We start from the raw sequence: 12861 nt of genomic DNA on the forward strand, positions 1-12861 counted from the left end.
AATTAGTTTTCTATACTTTTTTTTCTTTTAATTAGTCCCTGCACTAAATTTTTTTTTCAATTAGATCCCTCTTAGAAATCATTGGCTTAATTTTATAGGGGCCTAACTAAAAAAAAAATTAGTATAGGACCCAAATAAAAGGAAAAAAAATGTAGAGACTTAATTAAAAAAAAAATTGGTGCAAAGACTCAATTAAAAGAAAAAAAAGTACAGGAACCTAATTAAAAATTTTGCGAAACTATAAGAACCAACAGAGTAATTAAACCTACTAAAAACAACTGCATAAATTACGTGGAATAGACACCAACCTTTCGTATCCTGAGGGGATCTTATTATCAATCATAGTTATCAAATCCGGCTCGACTCGACCGATTCGATCGGAAATCAGGTCATTCGATCATCTAACCGAGCCGAGTTATTTGTCAAACCATTTAAGCAATAAACCCGGTGAAAACCTGTTCGATTCGGTCGGATTTCATGAAAACCGGTGACTTTGACCGGTTCATATGACCCGGGCCGATTTTTTTTTTTAAACGAAAACGGTGCCGTTCTCACCATCACTTACTCCCCTGCATTGTGGCGCCCTAACCTTGAACCAACACCCATCTCACCTCTCTCTTCTCTCGCCACTCTCTCCCAGTCTCCCTCAAGCTCGTCGCCGGCTCCTCAAGCTCGTTGCTGCCTCAAGCTCGCGTCGCCGCCTCAAGCTCGTCGCAAGCTCTGTCGCGCTAAGCTCGTCTTCCTGCTTCGACCATCAACGCTTCCTCCGCCGTGAGTCTGGGTTTAGGGTTTCAGCTTCGGCCCAGATCTTTCATCAACGCTTGCTTCGTCTCTCTGAACTCTGAAGCAAAGTTCAAAATCACCCAACCAAACCCTAGGTTCTCCCTGCAACGGTTCTGCCGTAGTGCCGCCGCCGTCCATGCTGTCGGCGCCTCCGCGTCCTCTCTTGTAGCCCAGGCCCTCTCTTGTAGCTCGGCGTCCTCCTTCCCCCTGTCCCCGTCCTCCCTGGCTTCTCTGTTCGAGGCTTGGAGCAGCTCGCCGTCGTTTCGCCGGTCGCCGTCCGTGTCTCCGTCGAAGGTTAGTGGCACTGCTTTCACTTCTTCGGTTCTTCTCTTCCTTTTATGCTCTGTTTGCTGATTTTTGAATGTGAAGTTGTGAATGGATTAATGAAAATCAAATAGTTGATTTTGTGCTGCTGCTCTTTTTTTAATTCCTAACAGTTTTGTTGAAATTTTCTTGCTGCTGCTAAAAATGGATTAGGAATTAATTGTTGCTATTTTGTAATTAGGGATTATGATATGTTAGCTTTATTGATTTCAGGTTTAGTGTGATTAGGGATTACTTGTTGCTGTTTTGTAATGTTTGTTACTGAATGCTAAAATGGAAATCAAATTAAATGCTGTTTGTTGCTTCCATATATTTTCTTTGATAGTATTTTCCCGATTATAAATTCTGGTTTTGAGTCAAAACTTTGTATTTGTTTTGTCTGTAGTTTGATTTGAGATCATTAGATCTGATCCGATCCTATTAAGTTCAAACTATGCGTTTGGATTTTTGGTGTAGAATTGTTGGTTACCTGTTTGAAGTGTGTATTTCTTGTAATTGGATCTATTTTGAACTGGATTGTGATTTTATGCTGCATTAGGTGTTGATAGTTCATCTTGGGTGTAGTTTTGGGATCATTTACTTGTTAATTCTCGGACATTCAGCTAAGGATCTTCTTGTACAAATTTGTTATCTTTCTTTAGGTTCCTTATAGATTTATTGGTAATAAATTTATATAAATGTTGGATCATTTTGAATATGTCTGTTGGTGTAATTTCACTTTGCAGTATATATCATTATATCTTAAATGGTCTCTGAAGTCTTATCTTTGAACGAGGTGTTTTGTACTCTTTATTTTTAGTTAGGCCATTTTCAAGATGGAGTATTAATTTTTTTCTTTTCAGTATATATAACATTATTAGCTGTTTTTATCTGTCTAGGTGGCCACAAGTCCACAACTGAAGGAGTATATAGGTTATGTAATATTTCTACAGAGATTCAGGCATAAATATGAACAAACCTTTTGTTGGAATAGCATTTCTCATCTTTTATTTGTCTATAGAGATTCAGGCATAAATATGAGCAAAATTAATATTTGATTATTATTATTATGTTTGTAAAGACTTACATTTTAAATTTTAATACATACTTTTAATTTTATTTATATAATTTTATAATTTTTTTAATTATGACCGGGTCAACTGGGTGAATCAGTGACCCACCGGTTGAACCAGTAATTTGGTGACCCAGTCATATGACCGGGTTGATTGCCGGTTCGGTTCTGATAACTATGGACAAAACTATTATTATTACCTAAGCATGGTAATGACTCAAAATTGAAAATTTTATAGAGTACTTGTAATAGGGTTACATTATCTAATAATTGCATTTGGAAATAGGAATAATCACTATGCCCATTTTTTTTGGGAGTATTTTTGTGTTTTTATTTTAAGTGGAACTTGGAACGACTGAATATGAATCAATTTTATAAGCTTTTTATAGTTTTTGGTCTAATTGCATTTGAAGTAGCTTCCTTCTTTCAGTTCTTTGACCTTTAGGTTTGAAGTTATTAATTGTAATTAAAGCTTAAATTGTCTGGTGGAACTTTGAAGCTATTAGATGCACATTCCAATATGTTTTTTAAAGCCTAAATTATTGTTCTAATTGCATTGGCGCCTATAAAACAGGGGAATAACTTTACTTCTATTGTAATTATTTTAGTACCATCCTTTTTTGATACTCCTTAAAAAGATACTACTGAAATGTAAGTGTCACCGTCCTTAAAATTGTTATTACCTAACCTATTGATAGGGCTGGGCAAAAAAATCCAAATCTTGGATTCTAAACTCAATCCAAACCAAACCATTTTAAAAAAACCAGTTTTAAATAAAAAAAAATCCAAACCAAATTGCATCAATTTTATGGTTTGGTTTTTAATCCAAACCATTTAACCAATCTAAATCCGGATCCGGATCCAAATCCGAATTAGGATCCAAATCCGAATTAGGATCCAAAATTTAAAAAAACCCCAATTCTGTGAACCACTGAACCAGTTCACACTACATATGCACAAATCAACCGTGTCGTCTTCTCCTTCGGCACTTCTCCTTCAACTGTGTCGTCTTCCTCTGCTCGTGCTTCTTCTAGAGGAATTTTGGGTTGTCGTGTCTGATTTTGCAATTGATTGTATTGCAGATTTTGTTTTTCACTGAACCAGAACAAGCAGTAGCTCTTGTTTCTCTTCTTTCTAGAGAGTTCCAACGCAGTTCCATCACGCCGGCGCCGCCTGTAGCAGCGTCCTCCATCCACCGTCGCTGCAATACCCTTGTCCCCTTTCTTTTTGCCCTGTTCTAGTTCTCTGCTTCCAGGTTTTTGTCCATTTTCCTTTTTATTTTTATTAAGTTTGATTAATTTTGGTTAATTAGTTGATTTTGGTTAATTAGCTTAGTTAGATTAGTTGCTGTTAGTTGATTATAGGTAGTTAGGTTAGGATGATTTTCTTTAGATTGTTAGGTTTTGATTGTTGCTGAGTTAGTTTGCTGTTTATGATGGAATTGCTGTTTTGATGAGAAACTGGGCTGAGATGGTCTGAACATTGTTTTGATGATTTTCATACTTAGTCTGCGTTGATTGTGATTGTGTTTTTATATTTAGGAACAAGATATGATTTTATTATTGTTATTCATTCATCTTATGTTTCCCATCCTATGTTGTCTAATTAACATCATGCATTGGCAATTCCTCATAGAGCTTCTTGTGCTTAGATTTTGTTTCAATTTCTAATTAATGGGATCAATAGTATTTACACTTGCTGCCCTGATCCAACAATTGAGAAATTGAAGTGGACAAGAATTGTATGTGGCAGCATAAATCTGAATCCTTTTATTCGCAATTGTGCTGTCATGTTAGCTTGAAAGGTTGAATTTGCTTCAAGATTCTGTTGCTCTTTGATCATTTTTTCTATTGAAACTAATGTAAGGAAGTATAATAATTGCTTTAAAAGCCAAAGAATCAGATAATAAGATTCAACCTTCCAATTCTAAACCTACCTGCCTTTTATTTTATATTTTCTGTCCCATTTTCCTAGTTTAGATATTGATAAATATGTTTAGGTAGCTTTTATGTAAATTAGTATTGTCTTTTAGATTTTGTTATAGTCATAGTTTCATGTATTCACCAATTTGTTCACGTAGTACCAATTCACAATTCATTGGGATTTCGGAATCCTCTGATATGCCTCTGGAATTCTCATGTGTCATATTTGACAAGGTAGCATGCTAGGTACCTGAACCTGTTTCAGGGCTAAGAATTTTGTAAATATGGTTTAATACTTTCATTTAAAGATTTGTCTCAAAATGATAAAGGTATATTTTGTTATTTGCAGATATATTTTCCTCAAAGGTTGTGGTTGTTTGATGATTTTGTTGGCAACTTGGCATCTTTTGATATTTTGTGGTTGTTGTTTGAGAGAGTTTTTGGTGGTATCCTTTTGATATTTTGAGAATGATTAAATGTTATATAGATTAGCTATTGTCGTTAGATTTATAAAGAACCAAATTCTAGTTGTAATGAACCTATACACTTTAAAATGACTTTAGTATTAATTTTACTTTTAAAAAAATTATGTTTTGAAAATTGAATTTCTAAAAACTGGTTTTAAAAGTGGATTTTTTTTGTTAAAAAATCTGGTTTGGAAATTGGATTTTTAAAAACTAGTTTTAAAACTGGATTTTTGGTTGAAAAAACTGGTTTTAAAACTGGATTTTTGGTTAAAAAATCTAGTTTTAAAACTGAATTTAAAAAAAAAACGGGATTTTAGATTTGGATATTAAAAAACTGGATTTAAACCGGTTTTTATTTTTTCAAAACCGGTTTCTCTCTTTAATCCAGTTCTGGTTTGGTTTCATGAACCACAAAACTGGTTTTGAAGTGGATCCAGTTTGGATTTTTAAAAATCCAAACCATGCCCACCCCTACCTATTGATTTGAAATAGTTACAAGTTTATCTTTCCATGTTATTACTTTAGTCCTTAAGGAAGATTATAAAATTTGTCTTTTGCGTTATGATTTAAGTCTTTTAAAATAATAAGATTAACATATAGTGAATTAGTGATGCAACATTTTATATGGACTAAAATGTGATTAGCCGCTAACTGTTTTCTTTAAATAGGACCCTTACCCAATTCCTTTCTTTCATTTTCACAGCACGCAATACGCATCTATGCAATAGAAGCATTAACAAGGTGGTTTTGTTTGTTTGTCGATGCGTCTTGCAGTTGCACCTCATGTCCAAGGTTTCTTATTCTTAAGACCTTATTCACTCACCATTCAGCACTGCTCTTCCCCTTCTCCTCCTTCCATCTCACAAGTCTACGAAGACCTTCTCCGCATTTGCTTCCGCTTACAACAAACTAAAACTAATCCCCATCACCATCACGACTACCATGTGTTCGACAATATTCCCAACCACGGCGACGGGGAAATGGCCAAAGTTGTTCATGCACACGCCATCAAACACGACATTTCCTCTGATGGCTTCCTCGCAAGTGCCACCATCGATCTCTACGCCGCTGCCGGCAATGTCCCTTTCGCTCAGAGGCTCTTCCACCAGCTCCATCCCCGTCAGAGACATTTATCCGCTTATAATTCTATCATTTCCATGTACTCAAGGCAGGGGTTATTCCAAAATGCACTCCGTTGTTTCGTTTCTATGATGCGTTTTGGCCAGTTGCCTGACCAATTCACGCTCGCTATAGCTCTCTCTGTTTGTTCAAAGCTCAGGAATGTTGAATTCGGCACGCTGCTTCACTCCTGCGTGATCAAGGCAGGTTTTGAGTCCAATCCGTTCTGCCAGGGTGCTCTTATCGATCTGTATGCCAAATGTGGCTTTCTCCGCCATGCTAGCGCCATATTTGACGCCGCAGTCCACTTGGACAATGTTTCTTGGACGGCTTTGATTTCGGGTTATGTTCGAGCCGGGCTGCCGCAGGACGCCCTTCAGGTGTTTGACAAAATGCAGATAGCTGGCTGCTCTCCTGACCAGGTGGTTTTTGTGACTGTTCTCAATGCTCTTGTGAATTTGGGTAAGCTGGATGATGCCTGTAAATTGTTCCGAGACATGCACACTAGCAATGTTGTGGCATGGAATGCGATGATCTCTGGTCATGCTAAGAGCGGCCATCATAAGGAGGCCATTGAGTTCTTTCTCGAAATGAGGAAGTGTGGTATAAAGTCCTCAAGGTCCACGCTGGCAAGTGTTCTTAGTGCGATTGCCAGCTTAGCTGCGTTGGATTATGGGTTACTAGTCCATGGAGAGGCTATCAAACAAGGTTTGGGTTCTAGTATATATGTGGGAAGTTCTTTGATCAGTATGTATGGGAAGTGCGAAATGTTAGATGCTGCAAAGCAAGTATTTGATGTCATGTCTGAGAAAAATATGGTCACTTGGAATGCCATGCTGGGAGTTTATGCACAGAATGGTTATTTCAATCATGTAATGGAGCTATTCCTTGATATGACACGACGTACCATTGAACCGGACGAATTTACCTTCACTAGCATTTTGAGTTCATGTGCTTGTTTTGAAAGCTTAGAAATTGGTCCTCAGGTGCATTCAGTTGTTATCAAGAGAAGTTTTGCAAACAATTTATTTGTGAACAATGCATTGGTAGATATGTATGCCAAGGCTGGGGCTTTGAAGGAAGCTAGGAAACAGTTTGAGCGCATGAAAACCCGAGATAACATTTCTTGGAATGCCATTATTGTTGGATACGTGCAGGAAGAAGAGGAAACTGATGCTTTCAAAATGTTCAACAAAATGAGGTTACATGGCATAGTACCTGACGAGGTAGCTTTGGCAAGCATACTTAGCGCTTGTGGAAATGTTAAGCTATTAGAAGCAGGATTGCAGTTCCATTGCCTGGCAGTTAAGTTGGGATTAGAAACAAACCTTTTTGTTGGAAGTTCTCTTATTGACATGTATTCTAAATGCTGGTCCATTGAAGATGCACGAAAAATCTATTCTAACATGCCTGAATGGAGTGTGGTATCCATGAATGCTCTGATTTCAGGATATGCTCTGAAAAATATAAAAGAAGCTATTAATCTTTTTAGTGATATGCTGGCATTGGGGCTCAAGCCATCTGAAATTACATTTGCAAGCCTGATAGATGCTTGTAAGGGTTCTCAGGTAAATCTAGGGTTGCAGATCCATTGTGCTATAGTTAAGAGGGGTCTTTTATGTGGTAGTGAGTTCTTAGGTACCTCTTTGTTGGGCATGTATATGGACTCACAAAGGATTGCAGATGCCAACTTACTTTTCTCAGAGTTTTCGAACCTTAAAAGCATTGTTATGTGGACTGCTTTAATTTCTGGGTATACTCAAAATGATTGCTGTTACGAGGCCATAAATTCATACCGAGAAATGCGGGACAACAGTATGTTCCCTGACCAAGCAACATTTGTTTCAGTTCTTCGAGCTTGTGCTCTCTTATCGGCATTGCAAGATGGGAAAGAGATACATTCTCTAATATTCCATACTGGTTTTGACTTGGATGAGTTAACCAGCAGTGCACTCATAGACATGTATGCTAAATGTGGGGATGTAAAAAGTGCTGTGCAAGTTTTTGAAGAAATGGGTACTAAAAAGGATGTGATTTCTTGGAACTCAATGATAGTTGGATTTGCAAAAAATGGTCATGCAGAAAGCGCTCTGAAGGTCTTCAATGAGATGGCTCACTCATGTGTTACACCAGATGATGTCACATTCCTCGGAGTGCTCACTGCTTGCAGCCATGCAGGGTGGGTTTCCGAGGGCCGTCAAATTTTTGATCTCATGGTGAACTGTTATGGCATTGAACCCAGGGCTGATCACTATGCTTGCATTGTGGATCTTCTTGGTCGCTGGGGTAATCTCAAAGAAGCTGAAGAGTTCATCGACAAACTAAATGTCGAACCGAATGCTATGATTTGGGCCAATTTATTGGGAGCTTGCCGAATTCATGGTGATGATATAAGGGGAGAGCGAGCAGCTAAGAACCTTATTAAGTTAGAACCTGACAATTCTTCCCCATATGTATTGCTTTCTAATATGTATGCTGCATCAGGACATTGGAATGAAGCTAGATCTTTGAGGAGAACCATGATACAGAAAGAAATCCAAAAGATGCCTGGGTGTAGCTGGATTGTTGTAGGACAAAAGACAAACTCATTTGTTGCAGGTGATATATCACATCCTAATTATGCTGAAATTTCACATTCTTTGAAGCATCTGACAGCACTCATGAGAGACAACAGATTTCAGGATGATGGAATTTTGCTTGTTGGTTAAATTTAATTTTTCATAGTAATAGGAAATCAAGCAATCAACTCAGATTTGCATTCTGACAGAACAAATCGTACATATATTCCATTGTTACTACTTTCTGGCAAATGGAAAGCATTATATTATTATTTGCATTACTTATGAACTGTTTGTTGTCAATTTGTTATGCATATTCATGTGTTTGAATATAAGTTTCTGGTTAGAACTTAAAAAATAAAAAGTAAACCCTCACGTTACCTGGATTAAGCTCGTCTAATTTTATTCCTATCTATATTTTTCTTGACTTAAGATGGTCAACTTTTGTGTAGTGCTGATAAGCTCAAGTTGACATATAGTTTTTAGTATCCATCATCAATAACTATGAAGCAGTTTGGTCTAATTACCTTTTATATCATAAACCATCCTTTGTACCTTTTGCAATTATTATTATTATTATTATTGTTATTATTATTATTATTATTATTATTGGGCTTTGCCATGGATGATTGTTACTAAACCAGCATTTGTACCTTACGCAATTTTGCTATGGATGATTGGTTTAATGCACCCAAAATCTGACCCTTATGCGAGTTGAAATAATTTCTAGATTAGTTGAAATAATTTCTAGATTATTATCACTAATTCTTTTTTTTTTTCTGGTTTTCTCACAAATTTTAGTAGTAGAATTTATTATTCTGTTTGTGATATTGAATTTGAGCAACTCATGTGAGCATCATTTTATTCATTTATATAGAGCACCGCCCGTGAAGTAAAGCGCTTAGATTCAATTTGTAGATCCCCTGTTTATGCACAATTTGGAGAAGCACTTAATGGTCTATCAACAATGTGTGCTTACAAGGCTTATGACCGCATGGCTGATATCAATGGAAAGTCGATGGACAACAACATACGATTCACTCTGGTGAACATGAGTGGAAATCGATGGCTTGCAATTCGATTGGAAACTCTGGGAGGTCTCATGATATGGTTTACTGCAACCTTTGCGGTAATGCAGAATGGGAGGGCCGAGAACCAGCAGCAATTTTCATCCACCATGGGTTTCCTACTTAGTTATGCTTTGAACATTACCAGTTTGCTTACTGGTGTGCTCAGGCTTGCTAGTTTGGCTGAGAATAGTCTAAATGCTGTTGAGAGTGTTGGCACTTATATAGATTTGCCTTCAGAGGCACCATCCATCATTGAGGATAGTCGCCCCCCTCCAGGCTGGCCCTCATCTGGATCAATTAGATTTTAGGATGTTGTACTTCGATACAGGCCTGAACTTCCTCCTGTCCTTCATGGCTTGAATTTCACAATTTTTCCAAGCGATAAGGTTGGCATTGTAGGAAGGACAGGAGCTGGAAAATCTAGCATGTTTAATGCTTTATTTTGAATTGTGGAATTGGAAAGAGGAAGAATATTAATTGATGATTGTGATATTGCAAAGTTTGGGCTAGCTGATTTGCGTAAAGTTCTTGGCATTATACCACAGTCCCCTGTTTTGTTTTCAGGTATATTTAAGATATAATATTTTCCATCGTATTTTCATATTGGCAACTTAGGCTGGGATTCTGTTCTTTTGTTTCCAAGTTACCAACTGACCAGAGGGAAGAGTATGTTAAACAATAATGTTGTAAGAATGGACTTATTTCTTTTATTATTATTATTATTATTTTTACTTATGGTAAAATGGACTGTAGATCTTGAATTTTTTAAAGCTAAGAGATCTGTTTTGGCCATAAGTGGAAAGAATCTTTTGGGCAGGAAGGGAATTCTAACTCATTTTAGAGCCACATATTAAAGGTTATTGATCATTTGATTTTTATAAAATACAGTAAGGGAAAAAAAAAAAAGAATGAGAAAATAAGGATAAATATGTTAACATTAAAGTTAAGAAATTCGTTGATCTACTTGAGTGAAGATTGGAATACTTGTGATGTCAAAACTGGAAAGCAATAATAAGTGATGTTTTGCTCTGCTAGATATATGATTGTGTTGTTGATTTTTATAATTTTTACTCTGTAAATTGTGAAGCATATTAATCTTTGAATTTATGTAATTGTATTTATATTAAGCTTAATTTAATATTTTGTAGGAACGGTAAAGTTTAATCTTGACCCTTTTAATGAACACAATGATGCTGACCTCTGGGAGGCTCTGGAGAGGGCACATTTGAAGGATGTGATTCGGAGGAATTCTTTGGGGCTGGATGCTGAGGTAAATTATGATTCCTTGATTACACTCTGGCTTTTTTTGTACAGAACCATTTCTATTGCTGAGTATTTTTACAATGGTCAATAAGGGATGTTTTATTGAAAGCAATATAATATTTATGAAAATGTACTTTGTTTAGGTCTCTGAGGCAGGCGATAACTTCAGTGTTGGGCAGAGGCAACTGTTGAGTCTCTCTCGGGCATTATTGCGTAGATCAAAGATATTAGTACTTGACAAAGCCACTGCAGCAGTAGATGTTAGAACAGATGCCCTCATACAGAAAACAATTCGAGAGGAATTTAAATCGTGCACCATGCTCATCATTGCTCATTGTCTTAACACCATCATAGACTGTGATCGGATTCTTTTGCTCGATGGTGGTAAGGTAAGCACTGTATTTATATGGTACTGCTGGTTAAATCTTATAATATGGTTATCCTTTGGCACTAATGTAAGTAATACTAATCGTAATTATACAACATAAAATAATACTGATGCTAGCTTCTTATGTTTAAAGGTTCTTGAATATGATACCCCTGAAGAACTGCTATCAAATGAAGGCAGTTCGTTCTCTAAGATGGTGCAAAGTACAGGAGCCGCAAATGCCCAATATCTACGCAGCTTAGCACTCGGGAGTAAGTCAGATAGGGAAGAGAGTAAGCATAATGATGGCCAGAAAAAATGGCTTGCTTCGTCTCGCTGGGCTGCTGCAGCTCAATTTGCCCTTGCCGTCAGTCTCATCTCATCACAGACTGACCTAAAAAGATTGGAAGTGGAAGAAGAGAATAGCATAATCAAGAAAACAAGGGATGCTGTGTTAACTTTGCAGGGGGTTTTGGAAAGGAAGCATGATAGAGAAATCAAGGAATCTTTAGACCGATACCAAATATCCTCACAGTTGGTGGTCATCACTCTACAGGATGATTGAAGGTATGTATAACTTTGTGCCATCTTTTACATAGCCTTCCCTTGCAATGAAATTTTTGAAAGATTAAATTCTGAGACCACTTCATTTTTTGTCCATGAATGCATTATCCTCCCTCTCCTTTCTCTTTCCTTTTTTTCTCCCATATATATTGTCTCAAATATTTCCAAGTTAGAGATAACCCTGGAAGATATGGTATTAGAGCTAAATGAGCTTAAATTTCTAAGATTAAAGAATCTCAGGTTTTTCAATGTGGTTGGAGATGAAGTGTAAGCTTCTCACTGTGTAGATGATGTAATTGCTTGTCTTTTTCGTTTTTGTAGGTCTTGCAATGATGAGCAGACTGGCCACATCAATCAGACTTTGATTTTGATGATAGATCAATTAACTTTGATCAAGTTGATATGTAGCCAAAGCTGCACTGTTATATATTACCTCTGCTTCAAAATAATTGTTCATTTGGACAAACAATTATTCTGAATTGCATATTTGCAGGGAATATAACATGTGCCACAGTCCCACCAACTGACTCACATACCCAAGGTTGTGCTAACTCTATTTTTGGCAATGTAGCTCCATCACTCAGCCATGAGACATGAGTTCGAAAATGCAATAAGTTTCATTTTGATCTTAATCCAGAAATTAACCCAATTTCCCTTATCATTTGTAATGTAATTTTTATTGCCCAAAATATATTAGGGGAAAAAAAATATCTTTTAGGTCTTGAATACTTGTGTTTGGATTTTGGAAAAAGATTCTCTAAAACTAAGTGAGAAAATAAAATGTTAATTATTCTTAAATCAAGGTAATAAGATTTACATACAATGAAAATTATAAATTCAGTAGTGATTAAATGTTTTATTTATTTATTCTACTAATTTTTTATTTTAGAAAAATTTCCTTTTTCGATCATGTTATGCCACAAACTTCCACTAGTACTGTTATATTCAACTATTCCAAGCATCTTTCAAAATCACAAATCCTCGCCAATCAAGCAATTATACTCAAATGTCTTGCATGGAATGGATGACGAAAAAGAGTCTCTTGCTTTTAGACCCAAAGTGTATTTCAATTTTTAGAAGACCTATATCATCTTAAAATTTGTTAATCGCTAGTGTTGTATAACTTCCTTATTATTTCCTAATAATACAAAATAAAAATAATAAATTAATAGTCAAATTAATCTTTTAAGGGTGGATCTTTTTTCAAATTTATCCACGACTGAAACGTTAATTATTCGAACATAAACAACAAACAGTCCAAATAAAATATAAAGATAAGCTCATTCACAACAATAAAGCCCAACCAACCAATAGTTAATTCATTTTATTTTGTCTTATTCTCACATAATACATTCTTCTAGAATTAGTGAGTT

The 12861-nt window shown here is 36.2% G+C and overlaps 2 protein-coding genes across 11 annotated transcripts; both read left to right on the forward strand.

Moving 5' to 3' along the window:
- Nucleotides 1–559: 559 nt before the first annotated feature.
- LOC112782816 (pentatricopeptide repeat-containing protein At3g09040, mitochondrial) lies at nt 560–12286 on the forward strand. 10 transcript variants are annotated; one of them, XM_072230543.1, is made up of 8 exons: nt 564–1077; nt 3241–3413; nt 5251–8264; nt 9102–9858; nt 10443–10564; nt 10701–10946; nt 11079–11491; nt 11810–12286. In XM_072230543.1, the coding sequence occupies exons 3-4, from the start codon at nt 5309–5311 to the stop codon at nt 9113–9115; spliced, it is 2970 nt and encodes a 989-aa protein (XP_072086644.1). In that variant the 5' UTR covers nt 564–1077; nt 3241–3413; nt 5251–5308; the 3' UTR covers nt 9116–9858; nt 10443–10564; nt 10701–10946; nt 11079–11491; nt 11810–12286. The 10 variants fall into 10 exon arrangements, with proteins under 10 accessions (XP_072086645.1, XP_072086642.1, XP_072086644.1 ...); XM_072230546.1 differs by having other exon boundaries at nt 5322–8264; XM_025825424.3 differs by having other exon boundaries at nt 5322–8264; nt 9143–9858.
- On the forward strand, nt 9276–11489 carry LOC112782817 (ABC transporter C family member 2-like). The gene is made up of 5 exons (XM_072230107.1): nt 9276–9570; nt 9760–9858; nt 10443–10564; nt 10701–10946; nt 11079–11489. The coding sequence occupies exons 1-5, from the start codon at nt 9276–9278 to the stop codon at nt 11487–11489; spliced, it is 1173 nt and encodes a 390-aa protein (XP_072086208.1).
- Nucleotides 12287–12861: the final 575 nt, after the last annotated feature.

The sequence above is a fragment of the Arachis hypogaea genome, chromosome 20 (assembly GCF_003086295.3).
Source record: "Arachis hypogaea cultivar Tifrunner chromosome 20, arahy.Tifrunner.gnm2.J5K5, whole genome shotgun sequence".
Lineage (NCBI taxonomy): Eukaryota > Viridiplantae > Streptophyta > Magnoliopsida > Fabales > Fabaceae > Arachis > Arachis hypogaea.